We start from the raw sequence: 20,316 nt of genomic DNA on the forward strand, positions 1-20,316 counted from the left end.
TATGTCCTAATGAATAAAATAGGAATATAATTTTGAAAGAAAGGAAGAAAGCATTAGTAATGTCACTATAAATTCACAGTTTACTCACTACAGAACCTGTGCATTAACTGTTAACTGGCAATAAGAAGCATAACTGCACATACACAGACAGACTGGGAACAAATATGCCTTCTGAGTGATATTCTCATCCTACCTGGATGCTGCTGTGTACTCACGCTGCTGCAGTCTCACTCTCTCCTCCACATGAACACAGGCAGGAGACGCTCACTGCTTTTCTCAGCTTTCCCACTGTTGTGTGAGCCAATCAGCTCGAAGAGCAGCATTGAGATTCCAGCACATTCTGGACCAGTCTTCAGATTTCCTTTGAGCCATGGCCCCTCTGATTGGCTAAAACCTGAGCAGCTGCGGTAAGTTAAAGAGAAAGAAGAGACGGAAATAGCTTGAAAGGTCCTCAGTTTATGTGTTGGGGAAAAAAATTTAAAAAAGAAAGAAAAAAATAGAAATGAACATGTGGAGGCTTCTAATTATTCCTCTCAATCACCATATTCCGCACTGTAGAATTAACATTCATGCGCCCTAAATACTAAAGTACACTGTATGAACATCATTAGGCAAACTCTAACTAATACACTGCAAACAGCAACCAGTCTTATTGTCATAAAACCATGTTGACTATGTCTTGCTGTAGATCAGATTTGATAATTTATGCACACGGAGTGTTAAAGCTCTATTTCACAAATTAAAACAAATTTAGTTGCATTTATTTTCCACTACAACCTTATTAACCTTATTAAGTACAGCAATGCTCTCTCTGAACTACAGTTATATGATGTATAGTTGTATCATTTGTACCACATATCATGTTTCTGTTAGTGTAAATTGTGACCACTGTGTCATTGACCAATGTATCGTGGACTCCTGTTTTGAAGCCTTAATTTTGGCATTTTGGTCATCGCTGTTTTTTTGGCACCAGATGTGAACATATTTGGACGAGAATATGGATCTGACTGATGCATCATCAATAACATATTGCTGAGCCTCTGTCCTGACTGATAGGTTACTGTGGTAGCAGCTTGTCAATCATGAGGTAGCCTTGCCATAAAGCATACCCTGCTTTATTATTTTTTTTTTTTTTTGCTGTAAGCTATAGAGCATGAGGGTATTTACCACAGTCCAACTGAAAATATCAAACCTCAAAAATTGGAAAAAATAAGGGGCTGAGTCCATATGCTACTAATGATCTGTATTTAAGAAAAACATCTGTATTTATTCCAGAGTAGAAGGAAATTTTTAGTACAGAATTTTACAGAACAAAAAATAGTTCCTACATGAAACTGCTCACAACAAGGTCTGTGGATTATCTTTAGTGACTGGGTCATGATTTATGGAATGAGACATTGTTGAGTTCTTCATATGTCTTTTTTTTTGGCACTTTGAGCACCTCAAGCTGAGTGCCATCTAGTTTCATTTTATTGGAGAGAGGGCAGACATCTCTACGGCTGATGTCTCCAACACTCTGCCACCAAAATCCAAACAATCTAGACTCACAAACAGCAATATAGTTAAGAGGGAAAATATGTATATTTTTGATTGGGGGTTAACTGTTCCTTTAAGTTGTGGCTCCACTCTAATCACTCTATCTTCTGCTGCTCCCCCCAGCCACATTACATTTTGGTTAAGTTATGCTGCTTTGATGTATCTTTCTTGTTGTTGTTGCACCTCACAACATCTGTACCCACATCCTTCACTTATGCACTACCCCCTTTAACTCAAACTCCCTCAACAGTTGGTTTAACATAGGACTTCAGATGCACTGAAACAATATGCTTTAGCTCTGAATATGTTTATAAACTCTTGCCTTCTGTAATTGTAACTCTAGTGTAGCTAAAAAGACAGACACAGAGATCATGTAGCCTCGTGATAGCAGAAAAAGTAACTAACATCAATCATAATATTTCTCTTCCACACAGCAAATCAACCTGTCTTTTTTGGTATGATTTTTGTTGTGAAAATGTGAATTTCCATGTTTTTCATTAACCATTTCAAACCTGAACAAACTGGCTTGATTTCTTTCAAAAAATATGGCGAGAAGGCAATGAGCAACAAAATAGGAAATGACTCAAAAATTAGCACGAAAAAAAGTAAAAAGTACAAACAAATTATCAGAAAATTTGAAAAAAAGAAGAAAAAAAAGTAAAAAAGAAACAAAGGCATGAGCATGAAGGTGCTTAAACATGATAAAAATTCTGTTACATAATTTAAAAATGTAATTAAATTGAATATAGTTTTGTCCTAGTGTTTACACCACACATTCTCTCTAAATTCTCTAATGCTCTAATTTCTTGCAATTTGTGGACCATTTCTCACCAAGTTGCTAATTGCCTTTTCTCAAATGTTTTTAGGATGAATTGCACTAGTTCGCTCAGTGTTCAAAGGTTTAAAAACTTGTGAAAGGCATCTGATTGCAGCGCAAGACAAGTGATGTCATTTCAGGTTTCAAATGGTTAAACCTCTGAAAATGACTGCTGGGTAGTTTAACTTCAACATTCAGTTTTTTAAACATGAGCTAAATATGAATCATGAACTCTTAACCTTTTACTTTTCAGTGTCACATGAGGATCCCTTGAACCAACGGGTCTATGGAAACCACGGCTGATGTCATGGAAGGTCCCTCAGCGGAGTACAAAAAGATGAGGAAACGCGGCAGAGTTGAAGTGTGATTGTTAGTGAGTGACAGAGATGGAAGTGAAGCTGCAGCTCAGCGTCTTTGTGCTGCTCATACAGGGTAAGTCCTTTACTTACTACACTTGTCAACAGGCACAGTTTGTTTTGAAATAATGCTGGACTGAATCTGATCATTAAAAATGGCAGATAACCCTACTGGAAATTATGATTTCACTGTAAAAAGACACTATTTGTTTTGCCTTAAAAAAGTTAGTGTCCTGGTTGCTTTTAATTAATTATTTAATTAATTAATTACGTTGACTGAATTTGAGAAAACAAGTTGAGGTCATTTCATAATAGTTCAACTTGTCTTCTCAAATTCATTCAACTTAAAAATTCAAGGAAGCCCAGACATGAACTTTTTTAAGTTAAAACAAATAGTTTCTTTTTAGAGCTGGTTGCGTGAGGTCATGCTTTTGGAGGCATTAGATTTGACTTATGCATGAGTTTGAGTTTGTATTATGTATGCATGCATGTTGTACATGAACATATACTATATATATCACATTATTTGCTCTTATGTGATGGATACATGTTATTGTGTTTCCTGAAAAATGAATCAGACTTTTACCCTTTGAAACCTTGAGCGACATCACTTCTCTCTTGTGCTACTTTAAGATGCCTTTCACAAGTATTTAAACCTTTGAACCTTGAGCAAATTGGTGCAATTTCTTTCAAAAACATATGAAATAGAGGGAATGAGCAACTTGATGAGAAATGTTCCACAAATTGTAAAAAATGATATATATTTTTTAAAATTATATTACAGAATTTGTATCATTTTTAAGCACGTTTTAGGTCATGTCCTTGTTTGCTTGTTTTTTTTTAGGAACTTTTTCTTTAGATACAAATTTTCAGATAATTTTCTTGTATTTTATTTTAATTTCTTGCTAATTTTGTGTAATTTCTTCTTTTGTTGCTTATTACATTCTTCCCATGTTTTTGAAAGAAATCAAGCCAATTTGCTCAGGTTTGAAAGGGTTAAAAAAGGGTTTTAAAAAGTCAGAAACCCAGTAACTTAAGTCTGGACAAAACTCAAAAACATGTGGCCATACAGTCACAAATTTGCATCTGAGTAATTTCCAGCGGTTTTCAAACATTTGTTACAACGTTCCAAAGTCCTGTCATATCTAACACACTACCCACGCGTGTGAAAAAGTCCTGCTGACCTCTTTTCCTTCTAGCCCACTGTCCTGACTGGTGGTGTCAATATGCCCCCAGAAATGTGTTTTCCGAACAGCTCGTCACTCTCACCCCATAGGAAAGAAAAGCACCCAGAGCCCCCGTAAAAAACCCACAGCAGCTCTCTTACTTTCTCTTTCACGGTGAAGTAACTGACCACATCACTTCCTGTCACAGCAGAAATACATTAGTGACAGGGGGGCTGCTTCTTTTATAGTTGCAGTACACACACACACACACACACACACACACACATGCACAAGCACAAGCACACTTGCGCACACACACACACACACACACACACACACACACACACACACACACACACACACACACACACACACACACACACACGGTCCCAGGCCAGCGGCACAAACAGGAAAAGATGAGTCAAACTGTGAGAAACGGGGGTTTTAAACTTCGGACACCTCTGTATGCGAGGGAGGAAAACACATTTAACCCTTTGAAACCTGCACAATTTGGCTTGATTTCAAAAACATTGGGAAGAAGGCAATGAGCAATGAAAAAAAGAGAAAGAAATTAACCAAAAATGAGCAAGAAATTATCTTAAAATTACCAGAAAATCACCTAAAAATTATTTTAAAAAACACCCCAAAAACAAAACAGACAAGAAAAAATTTTTTAAAAGTAAATAAAACAAAAATCAAACAAGTAAATAACCTCAAAAAGCATTTAAAAAATCGAATAATTCTGTAACATAATTTCAATAACATAATTATGCTAATGAGAGTTTTACCCTAGCTTTTTTCTTTTTCCCCAGACTTTTTTTCATAGCTTTTTAAAAATAATTATCTAAATATACTAATTTTTTGAACATTTATTACTTAGCTGCTCATTGTCTTGTTTTGTTCTCCCATGTTTTTGAAAGAAATCACACCATGCTCCAGGTTTCAAAGGGTTAACTGCTCTTGACTTGACTTTATAATTCCAACAAAGGTTGTTTATCACTTTGTGAAGGGTAGAGCTGCCTGGAGCTGGAGCCACTTCATGAAACCCTACATGTCTTATCAAACTGCATACCATGGAAATTGTGCTCTCTGTGTGAATTTTCAAGGAAACTGATGTTCCTATTTATCTGATTACAGTTTCGCTTGCGGTGTGGCAGCGTGTGACTGTGAAAAAAGGTCAGACGCTCAACTTAAGCTGCCCAGTTACTAATGCTCACAAAAGCAGCGTGGACTGGAAGAACCCTGAAGGATTTGTTATGTTCTTTAATCGAGAACGAGGTGAAGGTGACAAATCTTGTCCTTCTATCATACATACACATGTATACACAAATTGTCTGATGTTTGGGCCAACATTGCAAGCATCTGTTGCACTTTTAGATTAAGATATTAAACATATTTTTACCCACCCCCAGCTTTAAAGGACAAGCGCTACAGCATCAACAAACTGTCTGAGTCAGAGTTCACCATCAGTATTTCCAATGTGACTTTCAAAGACGGAGGCAACTACACATGCTCTCACTACGACGACCACACGACTGAGAGGAAAGTGGAGGTGACAGTGTTAGGTGAGAATAACGCAGCATGTGACTGGCTCCCACATGACATTATTGTCAAACCCAGCAATGAGAAGACGCTTACAAATATTTCCTACAACCACACTTTAAAATCTGACAAGTTCTTTCTAAGTGTGAGCAACTTCAGTAAACAAAGTTAGTCTGAATATACAAAGATTGTATATAGTTTGCAACCAGTAAAATTCAGATAGCACAGCAAAGTTAACTTGAAGGTGCTAAAACTGGGAAAGAATAGTTTAATTAAACTTGTCATTTTTAACTTCCAACAACTTCACAAAATTAAGTAAATTTAAATGCTTTTTAAGAAAAGATTACAATTACATATAATGTAAACCTAAATGAAGACTAATCATTATATTTACTTACATTTCTTTGGGACAGTCGGTTTCCTTGATTTTTTAAAAAGTAAAATGAACTTGTCAGATTTTACTGTTCAGAGCTAATTTTACTAACATTGCATTGTTAGTCCGATAAGCATTTCATAATAATGTAATGACATCTGCTCTGCTGTTGATTATTTTAAAGGTCATCCCAAAATAAAAGTAGCAAAGCATGAAGGGAACTTTGTGATAAAATGCACTGCGGAGGGGAACCACCATCCTCCCCAGATCTCCTGGAAATTTGATCATGGACCTGAAATTGTTGGTAAGTTTGTCATAACTTAATTTGTGAGCAGCTCTTTGATTAAACAATCTACACTGTAATCAAGAAGTGAACCAAAGTGAGGCATAAGGAGTGGTGGAATGTAAAAAAATACATTTACTCAAGTACTGTATGCTACTTAAAGCAGTTTTAGTTGATTGTTGAACCTCATTCCCAGGTCATCCAATACCAACATGTTCGGTTGATGGTCGCACTGTGGCAGCAACCCAAAACGTTGATATTTAACGACTTGAGAATGAGATTCAGCAGTCAACAAAACTTTGCAAAATGTTGCTTTAAGTACTATTTTGAGGTACTTTTACTTTGAGTATTTTAATCTCATGCCACTTTCTACTATTACTCCACTACACCTCAGTGGGAAGTATTGTAATTTGCACTACAATTATTTATTTATTTATTATTTATTTATTTACTAGTTACTTTACAAATTAAGAGTTTTGCTCACAAACCATGCAGTTGAGTGCAGCTGAGGCAATTTGCTACAAATCTGATAATCTTTTATGCCATTTTTCATTCAAAAACATTTCATATTCCAGCTGCTTTAAATATTAGGACTTGCTGCTTCCTATTTTGATTATTCTAATTAATTTGATATCTTAAATTGATTCATTTTTCATTGAAAAAAGAGAATTATAAACCATCTGAAATGATTACTTCAACTGGTAACACATAAATGAATCAAGTTTTCTCAACTCGATTTCCAAGCAGTTGTCTCAATCAAACTTGATAACTTAATTTGATAAAACTTACTTCAGTGATGTTGTGCAACTTCTTCTCTCATGATATAGCCATTGCATCATGTGACCTATAAAAGAGCAAAAAGGTGTTTTCATTTCAGTTTTGAAAATTATGGCTTTTTTGACTGTCCTGAAATGCCACCTCATGTGAGCGCAGAATTATTTTTGCAATAAATGGGAGTTTTTTTTTAAAACTGAGTTATTTCCATTAGACATATCTTATATTCACAATTTCATTTTGCGCAGTTTGAGGGTTAATGAAAGCCCGCCAAGTGGGGCTTTAGTACTTTACTTAAGTAAAGGATCTAAAAACTTCCACCACCACTGTGCATAGACGGTAACATAACATGAATTTAACTCACAGAGGCACATAAGCTGCCATCTTTAGCTGCCTGTTTTATGATACTTTATCTTATGCACTGCTATTTTGAAACTGTGCTTAGTTTAATAAGTGCCGGGCTGCACTCTGTGAGACATTTTGATCATATAGACAGTGCAGACTAAAACAGCTGTTTTTAGAGAGATGAGAGACCGTCTGATTTAGGTTTAATTTTATCAAATAGTTTTGTGCCTATCATAATCCAAATATAGGAACAAAAAGATATATACAGTAGGTTTGGAAACTTGTCATTGTTTTTTTAACACCCAGCCCTATTTACTGGCCATTTCAACTGCACTTTTGTAGGCGTATCAAAACTACATTTAGCAACCACAGTGTGGGCTAATCTGTTGATGACATCACCTGACGCAGTTATGGTAAAGTTTACCCACTTATGGTTGGCTGGCAGGTGTTATTTCAAGCCATGATGACAATCATAACCTTTAAAATGGACAGAAATGAACACTTCTAAAGACATGTAGACCTACACATATTTTATTTACTTTAAATGTCATATATTTGTAGTAAAAACTCACTTTGGAACATACACTTTAAAAAGGAACTATTTATTTTAGCTTGAAACAGTTGGTGGGCTGCCTTGAATTTTCAAGCTGACTGAATTTGAGAAGACAAGTTGAATGATCACAAAATCATCTTAACTTGTCTTCTCAAATACAGTCAACTTAAAGTATATATAACGTAGCTGGGACACTAACTTTGACTCCCGCTGTCAGCAGATACACCTGCTTACAAATGAATACTAACGCCATCTGTCCCCTTCCACAGGTCATGCCCAGGTCCTACATGAAGGTAAAAAATATGTGTCAACAGATATGTTGCAAGTTCACTCAGTGGAGAACAGAGTCACGGTGAAATGCCTTGTTCGCCATCCAGCTCTGCACACACGTCCTCTGATGAACTTTGTCAAAATTGGACGAGGATGTGAGTACAAGTCATTTAATCTAAAAATACTCCTCTCTGTCTCTCTTTCTGTCCCTCAACTCCAATTCTAGTGTCTACACCTTTAAAAAAGCCCACATCAAAGATTCCCCAGGAAAGAAAATTTATAAAAATGACCTCCGAATTCACCAAAACTTGTTTACTTAAAAGTACTTCTGCTTTAAGGAAGATATTTGAGGAACAGTGAAAACGTAGTTGTGTCGTCACAAAACAGGGAAAGCACTGGAGATGGTTTTTTCTCATAAGTCCCCCTTCCTCTTTCTGTATGTCGCAAATGGTTCAGTTTCCTGTATTCAAATTAAAACAGATGTGTGACTTGCAGATCAAATGCCAGTGTGAATTCTCACATTGATTTTTCATGAATTGAATGCTGTTTGTGCTTATCAATAATGTTATCGCCCCTCTGCTCCACAGCAGCAACCTCCTTCCCAACCACCACCAGTTCACCCATAACCCGGCTTAAAGGGTCAACAGACGTGCTGAGAACAATGACTGGCAGGTTCACAGCAGGGAGAACAACAGTGTTCCCATCAACCAGAGATGTGAATGAGCCTTCAACAGAGAGCTCAGTGAAGTTATCAACTGTTCACTCCAATGAACCAAAATCGGCCACAGCTCCTTCTGACCGTCCTCTTTTCACTGGATTGCCTTCAGGCTCACCTCTCAGCACGCACGGTAAATACAACTACATTCATTTGTACATAATTTTATGTCACATGGACTTGAAAGCTTGAAAGTAACTTTTTGTCATATTTCTAAAACCGTCACTATATCCTGACAATCATGCACAGTTATGGCTATAGCTCGATTAGGACATTTAATTGGACTTCATGTATACAAGCACTGGAGGAAAACCCATTTATTGATGAAGTATGTCCAACTCTGCCACGGCGGGCAGAGAATATAAAATACTACCTTTTTAAGTTGTACCTCCCTCACCTAAGCCAATATTAAAAACAGACGTCCCTCCTCAGAACATACTTTTTTTTTTTAAACTGTCTGACCCAATTTGCAGCACCTCTTCCCCCCTCATAAGTGACCAGTCCCTATCTGTAAACACAGAGGGAGGCCGGTGCAGTAACTAGCAGGACACAAGGAACAGACCTGAAAAAAAGTGATTGAAAATTCAAATAATTCCATTAAATCATTTTAAATGCGCTAATATGTTAATTAGATATATAATTGTCTGGACATTTGTTCTCTATCATGTAAAATTTTTTTTCAAAATCTACTAATTTCTGGCCATATGTGGAACATTTCATGCCAAGCTGCTCATTGCCCCTTTTTTCCATGTATTTTGAAAAAAAAAAAAAATCAATTTGTGAAAGGCGTCTGAGAACAGCACAAGAAATCTGATGTTGATCCAAGTGTCAAAAGGTTAGCTACTGTCGCTTTATGTGACAAAATATTCAGCATAAGATGACAAATGCCTCAAAGACTCAATATTCACAAAATACAACAATAATGTCTATATGAGCTTATTAATGTACTGCATCAAAAAAAGAAACGTAAACTTTATACTGTGAATAATAACATGAATTATTTGAACTTAAATGGGTTTCCCCTCCACTGTGTCCCTTATTTATGGCTTTGTATAGTACATGTGTAATTCATTGAACAAACTGTCAACCTGTGGGATGGAAACCATCTCAGATTTCACAATGCATTAAGTCAGGCGCTAAACAGCCACTGTGTTTGTGATACCAGATCTGTTTCCTGTGACGGAAGTGTCAGAGTATTGTGTGAAACTCGTTTGGTGTATTCATACATTCTGGTGATGGAACTGTGACGTCTCGTGTAGTTAAAGTGACTTTCCGAGATATATTGTACAGAAGAAAATTGCTGCCTACATTTTTTTCTTCTTTTTAACATTTGACACCAGAGGGTTTTTTTGATAATTTTGACATGAAAAGTCAAAAAACATAGACACATACAGCTCAATGAAATTACAAATTACATTCATTTTAAAATATTTTTTTATATATAAATCTGACTTCTATTTTCTTATAACTTATTCATTAAAATGTCTCTATTTCTTGTAGATGTCTCGAAAACTGCTGTAATGTCAGGCTCAACCAGGAGGAGGAATGACACCAACAGTAATGCAACAACCACACCAGGTATGTTACCCTTTGTACTGCAAGATTATGCATTTTTCTTTGCACACTAACTATTCTCTGCAAACTCCTGTCTGATCCCACGTAGTGGTTATTTTGAACAACCGCAACGTCATTGTTGTTTCATTTAGGGTTGACTTAGACTGCAGCAGTTGATTTAACCCTTTGAAACCTGGGTAAATAGGCTTGATTTCTTTAAACAACATGGAAAGAATGTAATGGGCAACTTCAGAAGAAATTACCATTCATTTTAAAAAAAGTTTTTTTCCCCCTTGCTTTTTCCCCCCCTTGGCACATTTTTCCCAAGGTAAAAAAAAAAATCTAAATATTCTATTAATTTTTTTTCCCAAATTTTGTGAAGACGGCAATGAAATGACCCCAAAATTAGCAAGACTATTAGTTAAAAGTACACAGAAATTATCTGAAAATCCTTAAAGGTGCTTAAGAAATATTCTATATTTAATTAAAAAATCTGTTATATAATTTTAAATATTTGATCATTTTAAATATAGACATTTTCCCCTAGTTTTTTAAAAATAATTCTCTAATGCACTAATTTCTTGCAATTTGTGGAAGATGTCTCACCATGGTGCTCATTGCCTTTTTATTCATGTTTTTATAAAGAAATTGGATAAACTTGCTCAGGGCTTAAAGGTTTAAATACTTGCAAAAGGCACCTGAAAGCAGCACAAGAAAAGTGATGTCGCTCCAGGTTTTACAGGGTTAAGTCTGTGTTATTTATTGTACCTTTTTTTTCTTCATAATTCCTTTAAGGCTGGACATCTGTCTCTGAGACCACAGACGAGGTCACATCCTACAACCAGACAGAGAGAAACACAACAGGTAAATCCACAATGTTTTAAGTGTCTGCATGGGTGAGACTAGAGTTCAGTTGTTCTGGTATGAAAGTAATAATTCGATAAAAATGTGTCATAGGCTTTAAAAGTGATAACGCTTTTTGTTGGACTAAATACCAGCATTTGGCCCATTTTCAGAGAGCTTCAATGACTCAAAGAAGCAAATAGGAACTGAAGGAAGTTCATCGCTACTGGTCTTCCTGGTGACGTGCCTAATCGCCGCTCTGCTGGTGGTCGTCATTTTTTTCAGCATCAAGCTACGGAGAGCGCATGTCATGTGGAAGAGAGGTGAGCAGACCATTTAACTATTTCTGTGTATCATAATCTCACCAACAACATCAGGCTGAAGCTGCAGTGTGAGCTTTAGTTGGGGCCAAATACTGATTCACACTGGGAATTATTTCTGTACTTTTTTATCATAAGGTGCCAGAGTGCATAAAACAGCATCAAATTAGAGCTTTTTTTTTTTAAATCAAAAATGCCAGTGGAGGATCCCCCACATCTACCGATACAGGTCCTGGCTAAGCCCCTTATGTCCTAAAGGCTTAGAAATGTCCATAAATAATCCTAGAAATGTCACATAATCCTGGGAAAATCCTGGAAGCCTAGAAATGTCCTTCAAATCCTGGAAAACTCAGAAAATCCTAGAACCCTCCTAAAAGCCTGGAAACTACCTAAGATCCTATAATGTCCGAAAATCCTTAGAAACATAGTAAATTCCTACAAACCACTAAATTCCAAGGAAAAGACCTAAAATCCTGGAAAGCTCCTAAAATCTTGGAAACCTCCTTAAATCCTAAAATGTACTAAAATCCTACAAGAATCCTAATATTCTAGAAAGGTTCTAAAATTCAAGAAACATGTATGGGGCTGCTGCGTCTGGCCCCTGGCCTCCTGTCATTTCGCAAAAGTGGCCCCCAAGCAAAGCAAGTTGAATATCCCTGCTTTAGAGTATCTGATATATCTTTACATAGCTGGATAATACTTCAATGAACAGTAAATTACATAGACTTTGAGCTTGTAGTTAAATCACAATGCCGCAAGTATTTTTACTTTTTTAAATTGCATTTTTAAAAAAATACATTTGACAGTTTTTGTTGTTACAGAGAATGAAGAGTCAGATCCATCAGAGGAGAGCAGTAAATCAAAGTCAAGCCAGGAAGAGAGAAACCCCCAGGGTCAAAGGCGAAGAGGTAAGATGATGACTCAGCACCTTTTAAATCCTCTGATTAGAAGAAATAAAGAAATGTGCTGGAAAACATTTGTGCCACCAGAGATCATCATCCAATTCCTCTCGTTTCCCTGAAACGCTTTGTGGATTAGGACATGGCTAAATTACAGAAATGTTTTGCTATGGGTTTAAATTTAATGTGTCATCACTGGATGTAACTTTAACTTTAGGTAATGAAAGCAGCTTGGTAAAACATGGAATGTTTGCTTTCTGTTGCCAGCCTTAGGAAAAACTCAACCTTCTTTTGAGTCGCTCTCTGCTGACTCACCTCTCTTGCCACAGATAGAGGGCAGAAACCAGTTTCTGTCATGAATCACTGATTGTAAAATGCTCTCTCACACAGGGGTTCTCAACACAGCATTCACACAGTATGTCGTCGAAACACCAGCAGCGATAACCTCGGTGATAAACACAGCAGCGATGGCAGCACCAGAGACTGTAGATAAAGACCAAGATTCTCAACCTCAAACCCAGAAACAAACTTCAGCCAAAAGTGACATAAAGGAGACAGAGCTTTAACAATCTGTGAACTACAGGATTGATAACATCAGCCGAACCACTGCTACGCTCACAGATTCAGCTGATTAACCTTTTGTAATGCACCTGTAATAAAAAGTGTCTGTTTACACTGAAAAGAATGTGATAACTTCCTGTTGTACTGTATTAAACTGTGTAGATACTGTATTCTTTGTTTTTACCTGTACCAATAAATTATACTTTGCTAGAACACAATGGCATATGTAGTGGCTTGTGTACTTTCTCTTGCATTGTGTGATTAACCATAAAAGCTCGTAATAAAAGCTCCAATTAAAGCACAGGAACAGCGTAAAGCAGGCTGATAAACGGCAAATGAAACAACAGTTTAACATCACAACACTTTATGGACAAAAAAATAAATAGATGTACCTGATTACACGTCATAAAAGACCCCATTAAAGCTAAAACACAGAAAGAAATAATTCAGCTAACAGTCGGTAACCCGGTTACACCGAAAATTTCCTCGGATGCTAACGTAACGTTCAAGCTAGCAAAGTCACAACATGGTGAAAAGACAAAGTACCTCACAGCAAGACAACATCAGCACAACATTGTTACATGAAAAAAATATAAATTTTACAACAACAAAACAATATGTTTTAAGCAGTTAAAGAGAGCTTATTAGACCCACAATTTACAACGGGGACATGCACAAAGCATGCATTTTATTATTTCTGGGAGTAATTCTGGGCTTCTGCCTTGGAATTTGGAATTTTTACTATTTTTTACTTTTACCATATTTGGCTTATGGAGAAAATACACGCTATTTCCACTACGTGCACTGTCACAATCAAGGTTGTTGCAAATTGTTGACATATCCCAGGATGTGCTGATCAAGAAAAAGAAAAGAAGTGCAAGTAGTATATTAAAAATATTTTTTGTGTGTGTTTTTCTCTAAACAAACACTACTAAACACATAGTAGCATCATGAAAAAAAACTGGCATTTCAAGGGTTAAAATTTTGGAAAATTAATGATTTTTTTTCATGATAATGATTGATGTTGGTTAAAAATATGAACTTAATGAAATTAGAAAATCATACCAATGTTTACTATTTTTACCCCGCCTTCCGCCCGATGACAGCTGGGATTGGCTCGAGCCCCCCTGCGACCCTTGCGAGGACAAGCGGTTTCAGAAAATGACTGACTGACTGTTTACTATTTTTTATTTTCTGATTTTGAAAAGTGCATTTTGCGTGCATAGCTGTATGAGTGTATTTGACATTGCACAAAAAATAATATTAAATTATCAATGTTGCTGCTAATAACTGACATATCATTGGCTGTGATAATCACAAAAGAAAAAAAGTCTTGCATGTAGTATATTGTAAACAATTCATTTGTGGGTATTTTATTTTTCATCTAAAAGCAGTGGCATCCTCAAAATCTGGCATTTAAATTAATGAATATTTGATATTAATGACTAGGACTGATGTTGGTTAAAAAATTAACTCAATGAAAGAAGAACAAATAAGAAAAAATGTATACAGTATATAAAGTATCTATCTATCTATCTATCTATCTATCTATATATATGTATATACTATATCACTCAAACCATTCAATGACTCGCACAGAGCTGGTGGCATTATCATCTCACCATTTCTGATTTTTTTCATCTGATTTGTCACCCTTCTGCTCTGTATGCATATTTTAATATATTCTTCACCATGTCTCACTGATGCTTATACACATTATCCCCACACATATGCACGTTACTCTGCACATTGCTGCTTCCTAATTAAATGCTGAACTGAATTTTGTTCTCTTTAGACCACCTAAACTTTGTACAGTTACAATAAAGCACACTATATGTCTTATTTAATCCCTTTATACCCCACAATCATTTCTTTTTGCACACAATTGTGTTGATTCTGATGCATCCTTTGTTTTAATTTTCAAAAAATATTGTTAGCTAGATCCCAGTTAGCCCTGTCTGATCATGGCCTGGGCTGGCCACTAACTGTACTTACTTCCTCAATAATTCCTTGATATTATACAAGTATAATTCATTCTATTGTCTTTTCACAAACATGAATACTTAATTTGAGTATAAAATCTCGAATGGCATGGTTATTGGCCTAACCACATCTTGTATTTCCACACAAAGCTATCACCTCGAGCCATGCGGTCATTCAAAATGATTATGAAACCCAGAGACTAAAACAGGAAGCACGCTGAGTCGATACATACGTCATCACAGATACTAACCATCATTGGTGGACCGTTGAGGAAAGACAAACTACTCGACGTCTCATTGGCTGCCTTGCCGGTGATATATAAATCTCCGATAACGGTTCGTCCTCCCTTTCCCTTCTCATACCGGCAAGGACAAGTCAACCTCGCCGCTGCCCATTCCTACATCTAAAGTCATCGTCAGTTCAATAATTCGGTAAGTTATTCTCGGATTTGTCATAGATATTGTGTATGTAACGTTATATTTTAGTAAAACTCCCCACAGCCCAGATCTAGGCATGCTTCAATGGCGGACCGTTAAGTGGCCGATCGCTCACACAATGATGGCAGTAAGATTATGTACTGACTCAGAAATCACATTTGCTTCCTAATGGCTGGGGCTCAGTGCAACGATATATGGGTGATTTTTGACAGTGTCGCTTACTGATACGTTATTAATAGGGCTCGCGAGGTTTGGCCAACCGTTAGCTACTTAGCTTAGCGCGGAGGGTGGGGGGAAGGGATTCTGAGACGCTCGAGAATGTTCTCGAACAAATGGTGTCGAGCTAGCCGGAAAGAACAGACTTTTTTTTCAGGTTAAAAGAGCTTTGAATCGCCATAATTGGCTGATATGTTTGAAGGCTGTCTTACAGTATAGCTCTTGTTTTATGTGCTAATGTGTTTATTGATTTGCGTACTGCAGAGTTGCTGTTTTTTCTATATCCGGTCTTATCTCTTGCTGTGGAAACTTGATGTCTCATTGTCACATGGCCAGGACGAGCGCCATGCTCTTGCAGTACTTAATCCTTTACAGCTATGTGAGCCCTTAACTCCACTAAACCAATAAGGCACATGCAATTTAAATGTGGAGTCATGGATCACTGTATTTATACCATTTTATGAACCACTTTGTTTTTCCACATAATGCTACAGAAAAAGGATTAAGCATATTTTATTATTTCCTTTCAATTAAATTGAATAACATCACAGAACTTGTGTTCTAATACTGTATTTCTTGCCCTGATGTGGTAACCAAAACCGTAGTGTAAACATTATAGCATACAGTAGTGTTACAATGATTGGATTAGTCAATTTTTACATTGATCACCAATTGACTTGCTAATTGATGAATTGATTTGAATAATACTTTTGATTTTTTTTTTTTTTTCTGATTTCAATATTAATATATAATATTTGTATAATATTACATTCTGTTTTTTCCTCCTCCTGATAATAACATGAAAATCTTTTAGGTTGTGGAAAAAAAATAAGAATTTTGAGGAAGCACAACATTTTTCACCATTTCCTGACACTGTATAATAGAGAAAAAAATGTAATTGATAATTATTGACAGATTAACAAAATAACTGTAAGTTGCAGTCTTAGTCTACAGCTCCTTCGTATTGATGTTGCAGCTTGTATTAGTACTTCAGTGTCACTGGCTGAAATGGTTTAGGCTGACACAAGCTCTAATCTGTAAAATCACACAGAATCAACAAATTAACAATTTAACTTTGTTTTTATAGGAAACATGTCTAAGGGACCAGCAGTCGGTATCGATCTCGGGACCACCTACTCCTGTGTTGGTGTGTTCCAGCATGGCAAAGTTGAAATCATCGCCAACGACCAGGGCAACAGGACCACACCCAGCTATGTGGCATTCACAGATTCTGAGAGGCTGATCGGCGATGCAGCCAAGAACCAGGTTGCCATGAACCCCACCAACACAGTTTTTGGTAAGAATAAGTTTTTGGTATTAAATAGTGATATGGTGCGCTTCTGTCATTCTTGTCTCACTCGCCCGTTGAAAAGTGGCAACATGTTACAAGTTAGTTTCTTCAAATGTCTACCTGATTTAAAGAGACTTGCGCCTCTCAGTTTTGACTCCTATGAACATGAGACAGGAATGATAGAAAGTTATGATTTAAATTATGCTAGGATTGCCTTTCCTCACTATGATGACGATTTTCCTGCCATTCGTAGTTTCCACCAGAGGTTGAAAGACCAAAGATGGCAATAATCCTTCCTTGGATGTCTGAGTGATCTTCCTTAACAGAAACAGAAGCCTGCATGAAAGCAGATTTGTTTTGAATTTTGGAAAAACTTTCTCTTTGCAGATGCCAAACGACTGATTGGGCGCAGGTTTGACGATGGAGTTGTGCAGTCAGACATGAAGCACTGGCCATTTAATGTCATCAATGACAACACTCGCCCCAAAGTTCAAGTTGAGTACAAAGGCGAGTCAAAGTCCTTCTACCCAGAGGAGATCTCGTCTATGGTGCTGACAAAGATGAAGGAGATCGCCGAAGCCTACCTCGGAAAAGTATGTGATATAGCAAAGCTCATTACAAAAACTGCAAGCTTTGTTATAAATTTTGCTAATGTTTGTCTTTTTGTCCTTTTGTCCTTTTTAAGACTGTCAACAATGCTGTAATCACAGTACCCGCCTACTTCAATGACTCCCAGCGCCAGGCCACAAAGGATGCTGGCACGATCTCTGGCCTCAATGTTCTGCGTATCATCAATGAACCAACCGCTGCTGCCATTGCATATGGGTTGGACAAGAAGGTAGAAAACTTGCAACAATTCTAATTATACATGAATGATGTCCACTGTGTATGACTAAAAGGAGAGTCCATCATAATTGAGTAGCTTTCAAAAAAGTTAAAAGTTACTTAATTTCAGGTTGGGTCTGAGAGGAACGTCCTCATCTTTGATCTTGGTGGCGGCACCTTTGATGTGTCCATCTTGACCATCGAGGATGGCATCTTTGAGGTAAAGTCCACAGCTGGAGACACACATCTTGGTGGGGAAGACTTTGACAACCGCATGGTCAACCATTTCATCGCCGAGTTCAAGCGCAAGTACAAGAAGGACATCAGCGATAACAAAAGAGCCGTCCGTCGTCTGCGCACCGCTTGTGAGAGGGCAAAGCGCACCCTGTCTTCCAGCACCCAGGCCAGCATTGAAATCGACTCTCTGTACGAGGGAGTCGACTTCTACACCTCAATCACCAGAGCTCGCTTTGAGGAGCTCAACGCTGACCTCTTCCGCGGCACCTTGGACCCTGTGGAGAAGTCTCTCCGTGATGCCAAGATGGACAAAGGGCAAATTCATGACATCGTGTTGGTGGGTGGCTCAACTCGTATCCCCAAGATCCAGAAGCTGCTCCAGGACTTCTTCAATGGAAAGGAGCTCAACAAGAGCATCAATCCAGATGAAGCTGTGGCCTACGGAGCTGGTGAGTGTCTTGAGCCACTCTTACATGCTGAGAGCAACACAACTGAAGCTACTATTGAGTTTCTAAAATTAAAATTGTTGTAATGTCTAATTGTTGCCTTTCCCTACAGCTGTCCAGGCTGCCATCCTGTGTGGTGACAAGTCTGAGAATGTCCAGGACTTGCTGCTTCTGGATGTCACCCCTCTGTCTCTGGGTATTGAGACCGCTGGAGGTGTCATGACTGTCCTGATCAAACGAAACACCACCATTCCTACCAAGCAGACTCAGACCTTCACCACCTACTCTGACAACCAACCTGGTGTGCTCATCCAGGTCAGCACATGATTACTTTATATCGTCCTCTCTATTTTGCAGTGATGACGTTTATTCCTGCCATTCGTAGTTTCCACCAGAGGTCGCATGACCAAAGATGGCCCTGACCTTCCTTGGATGTCTGAGCGAAATAAAGTTCTCAGAACTGCAGATATTGTTGTCAATATTGTTTGCTTAACCCTGCACACTTCCAACAGGTTTATGAGGGTGAGCGTGCCATGACGAAGGACAACAACCTGCTGGGCAAGTTTGAGCTGACAGGCATCCCCCCGGCTCCCCGTGGTGTTCCCCAGATCGAAGTGACATTTGATATTGATGCCAACGGCATCATGAATGTCTCTGCTGTGGACAAGAGCACTGGCAAGGAGAACAAGATCACCATCACCAACGACAAGGGTGAGTTTTTATTTTTATTAAATCCAAACTTGCTCTCAAATGTACTCTGAAACATTATTTTTGACCGTGTCATTTGTTCCCAGGTCGCCTCAGCAAGGAGGACATTGAGCGCATGGTCCAGGAAGCCGAGAAGTACAAGGCTGAGGACGATGTCCAGCGTGACAAGGTGTCTGCTAAGAACGGCCTGGAGTCATATGCTTTCAACATGAAGTCAACTGTAGAGGATGAAAAGCTTGCTGGCAAGATCAGTGAGGACGACAAGCAGAAGATTTTGGACAAGTGCAACGAGGTCATCAGTTGGCTGGACAAGAACCAGGTAAGTCTGTATTTAAGTTGTGTAAAAAACAAAACAAAAAAACAAAGGCCAGAACAATAAAATATCTTGTTTTTCCAGACTGCCGAGAAGGATGAGTACGAGCATCAACAGAAGGAGCTGGAGAAGGTGTGCAACCCCATCATCACCAAGCTGTACCAGAGCGCTGGTGGCATGCCAGGTGGTATGCCAGAAGGCATGCCTGGTGGCTTCCCAGGAGCTGGTGGTGCTGCTCCAGGTGGTGGATCCTCCGGGCCAACCATCGAGGAGGTCGACTAAATAATCATCGCCTCATCCGCTACTCCTGAGATGTTTTCTAAGAAAGAAACCCTCTTACAGCACATGTTACAACAAGCTTAAGAGTGTAATTTAAAGAAGTAAAAACTGGGTTCAGGGATCACACTTATTGCATGGTTTGCGACACAAGTGGGAACAACTTGTAGTTGATCTGTTGGTTCACATGTCTGGCTAAGTGTTTTGTATACTGAGATGTCACTGCCTGACAATAAATCTTGTTAACCCTGTGCCTGAAATCTGTTTTTCTTATTTGCTGCAAAACCCTTTAGATTGAAAGTGATAATGATAATAAGCCACACAGTTGTTAATTTGTATTTTTTCCCCTAGTAATGACTGAACTACTTTTGATGGCTTTCTGGGCCTTTAGCTAAGATTTAATTAAAATATTGTGCAATCATGTATTTTGGAAGGCAGATGACAGAAGAAACTTGCCATCCTATTTACATAATGTGGATTTAAGTATTTTGAGGTTACATACTTAAATTTGGGAATTACACAGGAATTGAAAAACCTTTAAAATGTAAAGCAATACAGGTAAAAGCAGACTGCATAGTTAATTATATACAATTTACAGTAAAAACATGACAGACTTGAGAATAAGAATAAATGGTCATAGTGACATCTAGTGATCAAAGGGCCTTACTTTATCTCGA

At 37.8% G+C, this 20,316-nt stretch overlaps 1 protein-coding gene and 1 non-coding gene across 2 annotated transcripts; both read left to right on the forward strand.

Moving 5' to 3' along the window:
* The first annotated feature begins 2,722 nt into the window (after positions 1-2,722).
* LOC121952288 (heat shock cognate 71 kDa protein-like) lies at positions 2,723-19,890 on the forward strand. The gene is made up of 18 exons (XM_042498861.1): positions 2,723-2,785; positions 5,013-5,153; positions 5,288-5,440; positions 5,975-6,094; positions 8,015-8,170; positions 8,603-8,863; positions 10,231-10,308; positions 11,080-11,148; positions 11,301-11,450; positions 12,269-12,355; positions 12,737-12,886; positions 17,222-17,427; positions 17,520-17,672; positions 17,790-18,345; positions 18,455-18,657; positions 18,855-19,053; positions 19,137-19,369; positions 19,448-19,890. The coding sequence occupies exons 1-18, from the start codon at positions 2,740-2,742 to the stop codon at positions 19,643-19,645; spliced, it is 3,159 nt and encodes a 1,052-aa protein (XP_042354795.1). The 5' UTR covers positions 2,723-2,739; the 3' UTR covers positions 19,646-19,890.
* On the forward strand, positions 17,055-17,147 carry LOC121953105. Its single transcript, XR_006106479.1, has one exon. It is a non-coding gene; the product is annotated as a small nucleolar RNA SNORD14 (small nucleolar RNA).
* Positions 19,891-20,316: the final 426 nt, after the last annotated feature.

Source organism: Plectropomus leopardus, chromosome 13, assembly GCF_008729295.1.
Source record: "Plectropomus leopardus isolate mb chromosome 13, YSFRI_Pleo_2.0, whole genome shotgun sequence".
NCBI lineage: Eukaryota > Metazoa > Chordata > Actinopteri > Perciformes > Serranidae > Plectropomus > Plectropomus leopardus.

Coding starts and splice junctions, on each gene's coding strand:
- LOC121952288 (XM_042498861.1), top strand. CDS start 2,740: ATGGAAGTGAAGCTGCAGCTCAGCGTCTTTGTGCTGCTCATACAGG. Junction 8,171..8,602: donor TGTCAAAATTGGACGAGGAT/GTGAGTACAAGT, acceptor TCTGCTCCACAG/CAGCAACCTCCTTCCCAACC. Junction 17,673..17,789: donor CATATGGGTTGGACAAGAAG/GTAGAAAACTTG, acceptor ACTTAATTTCAG/GTTGGGTCTGAGAGGAACGT.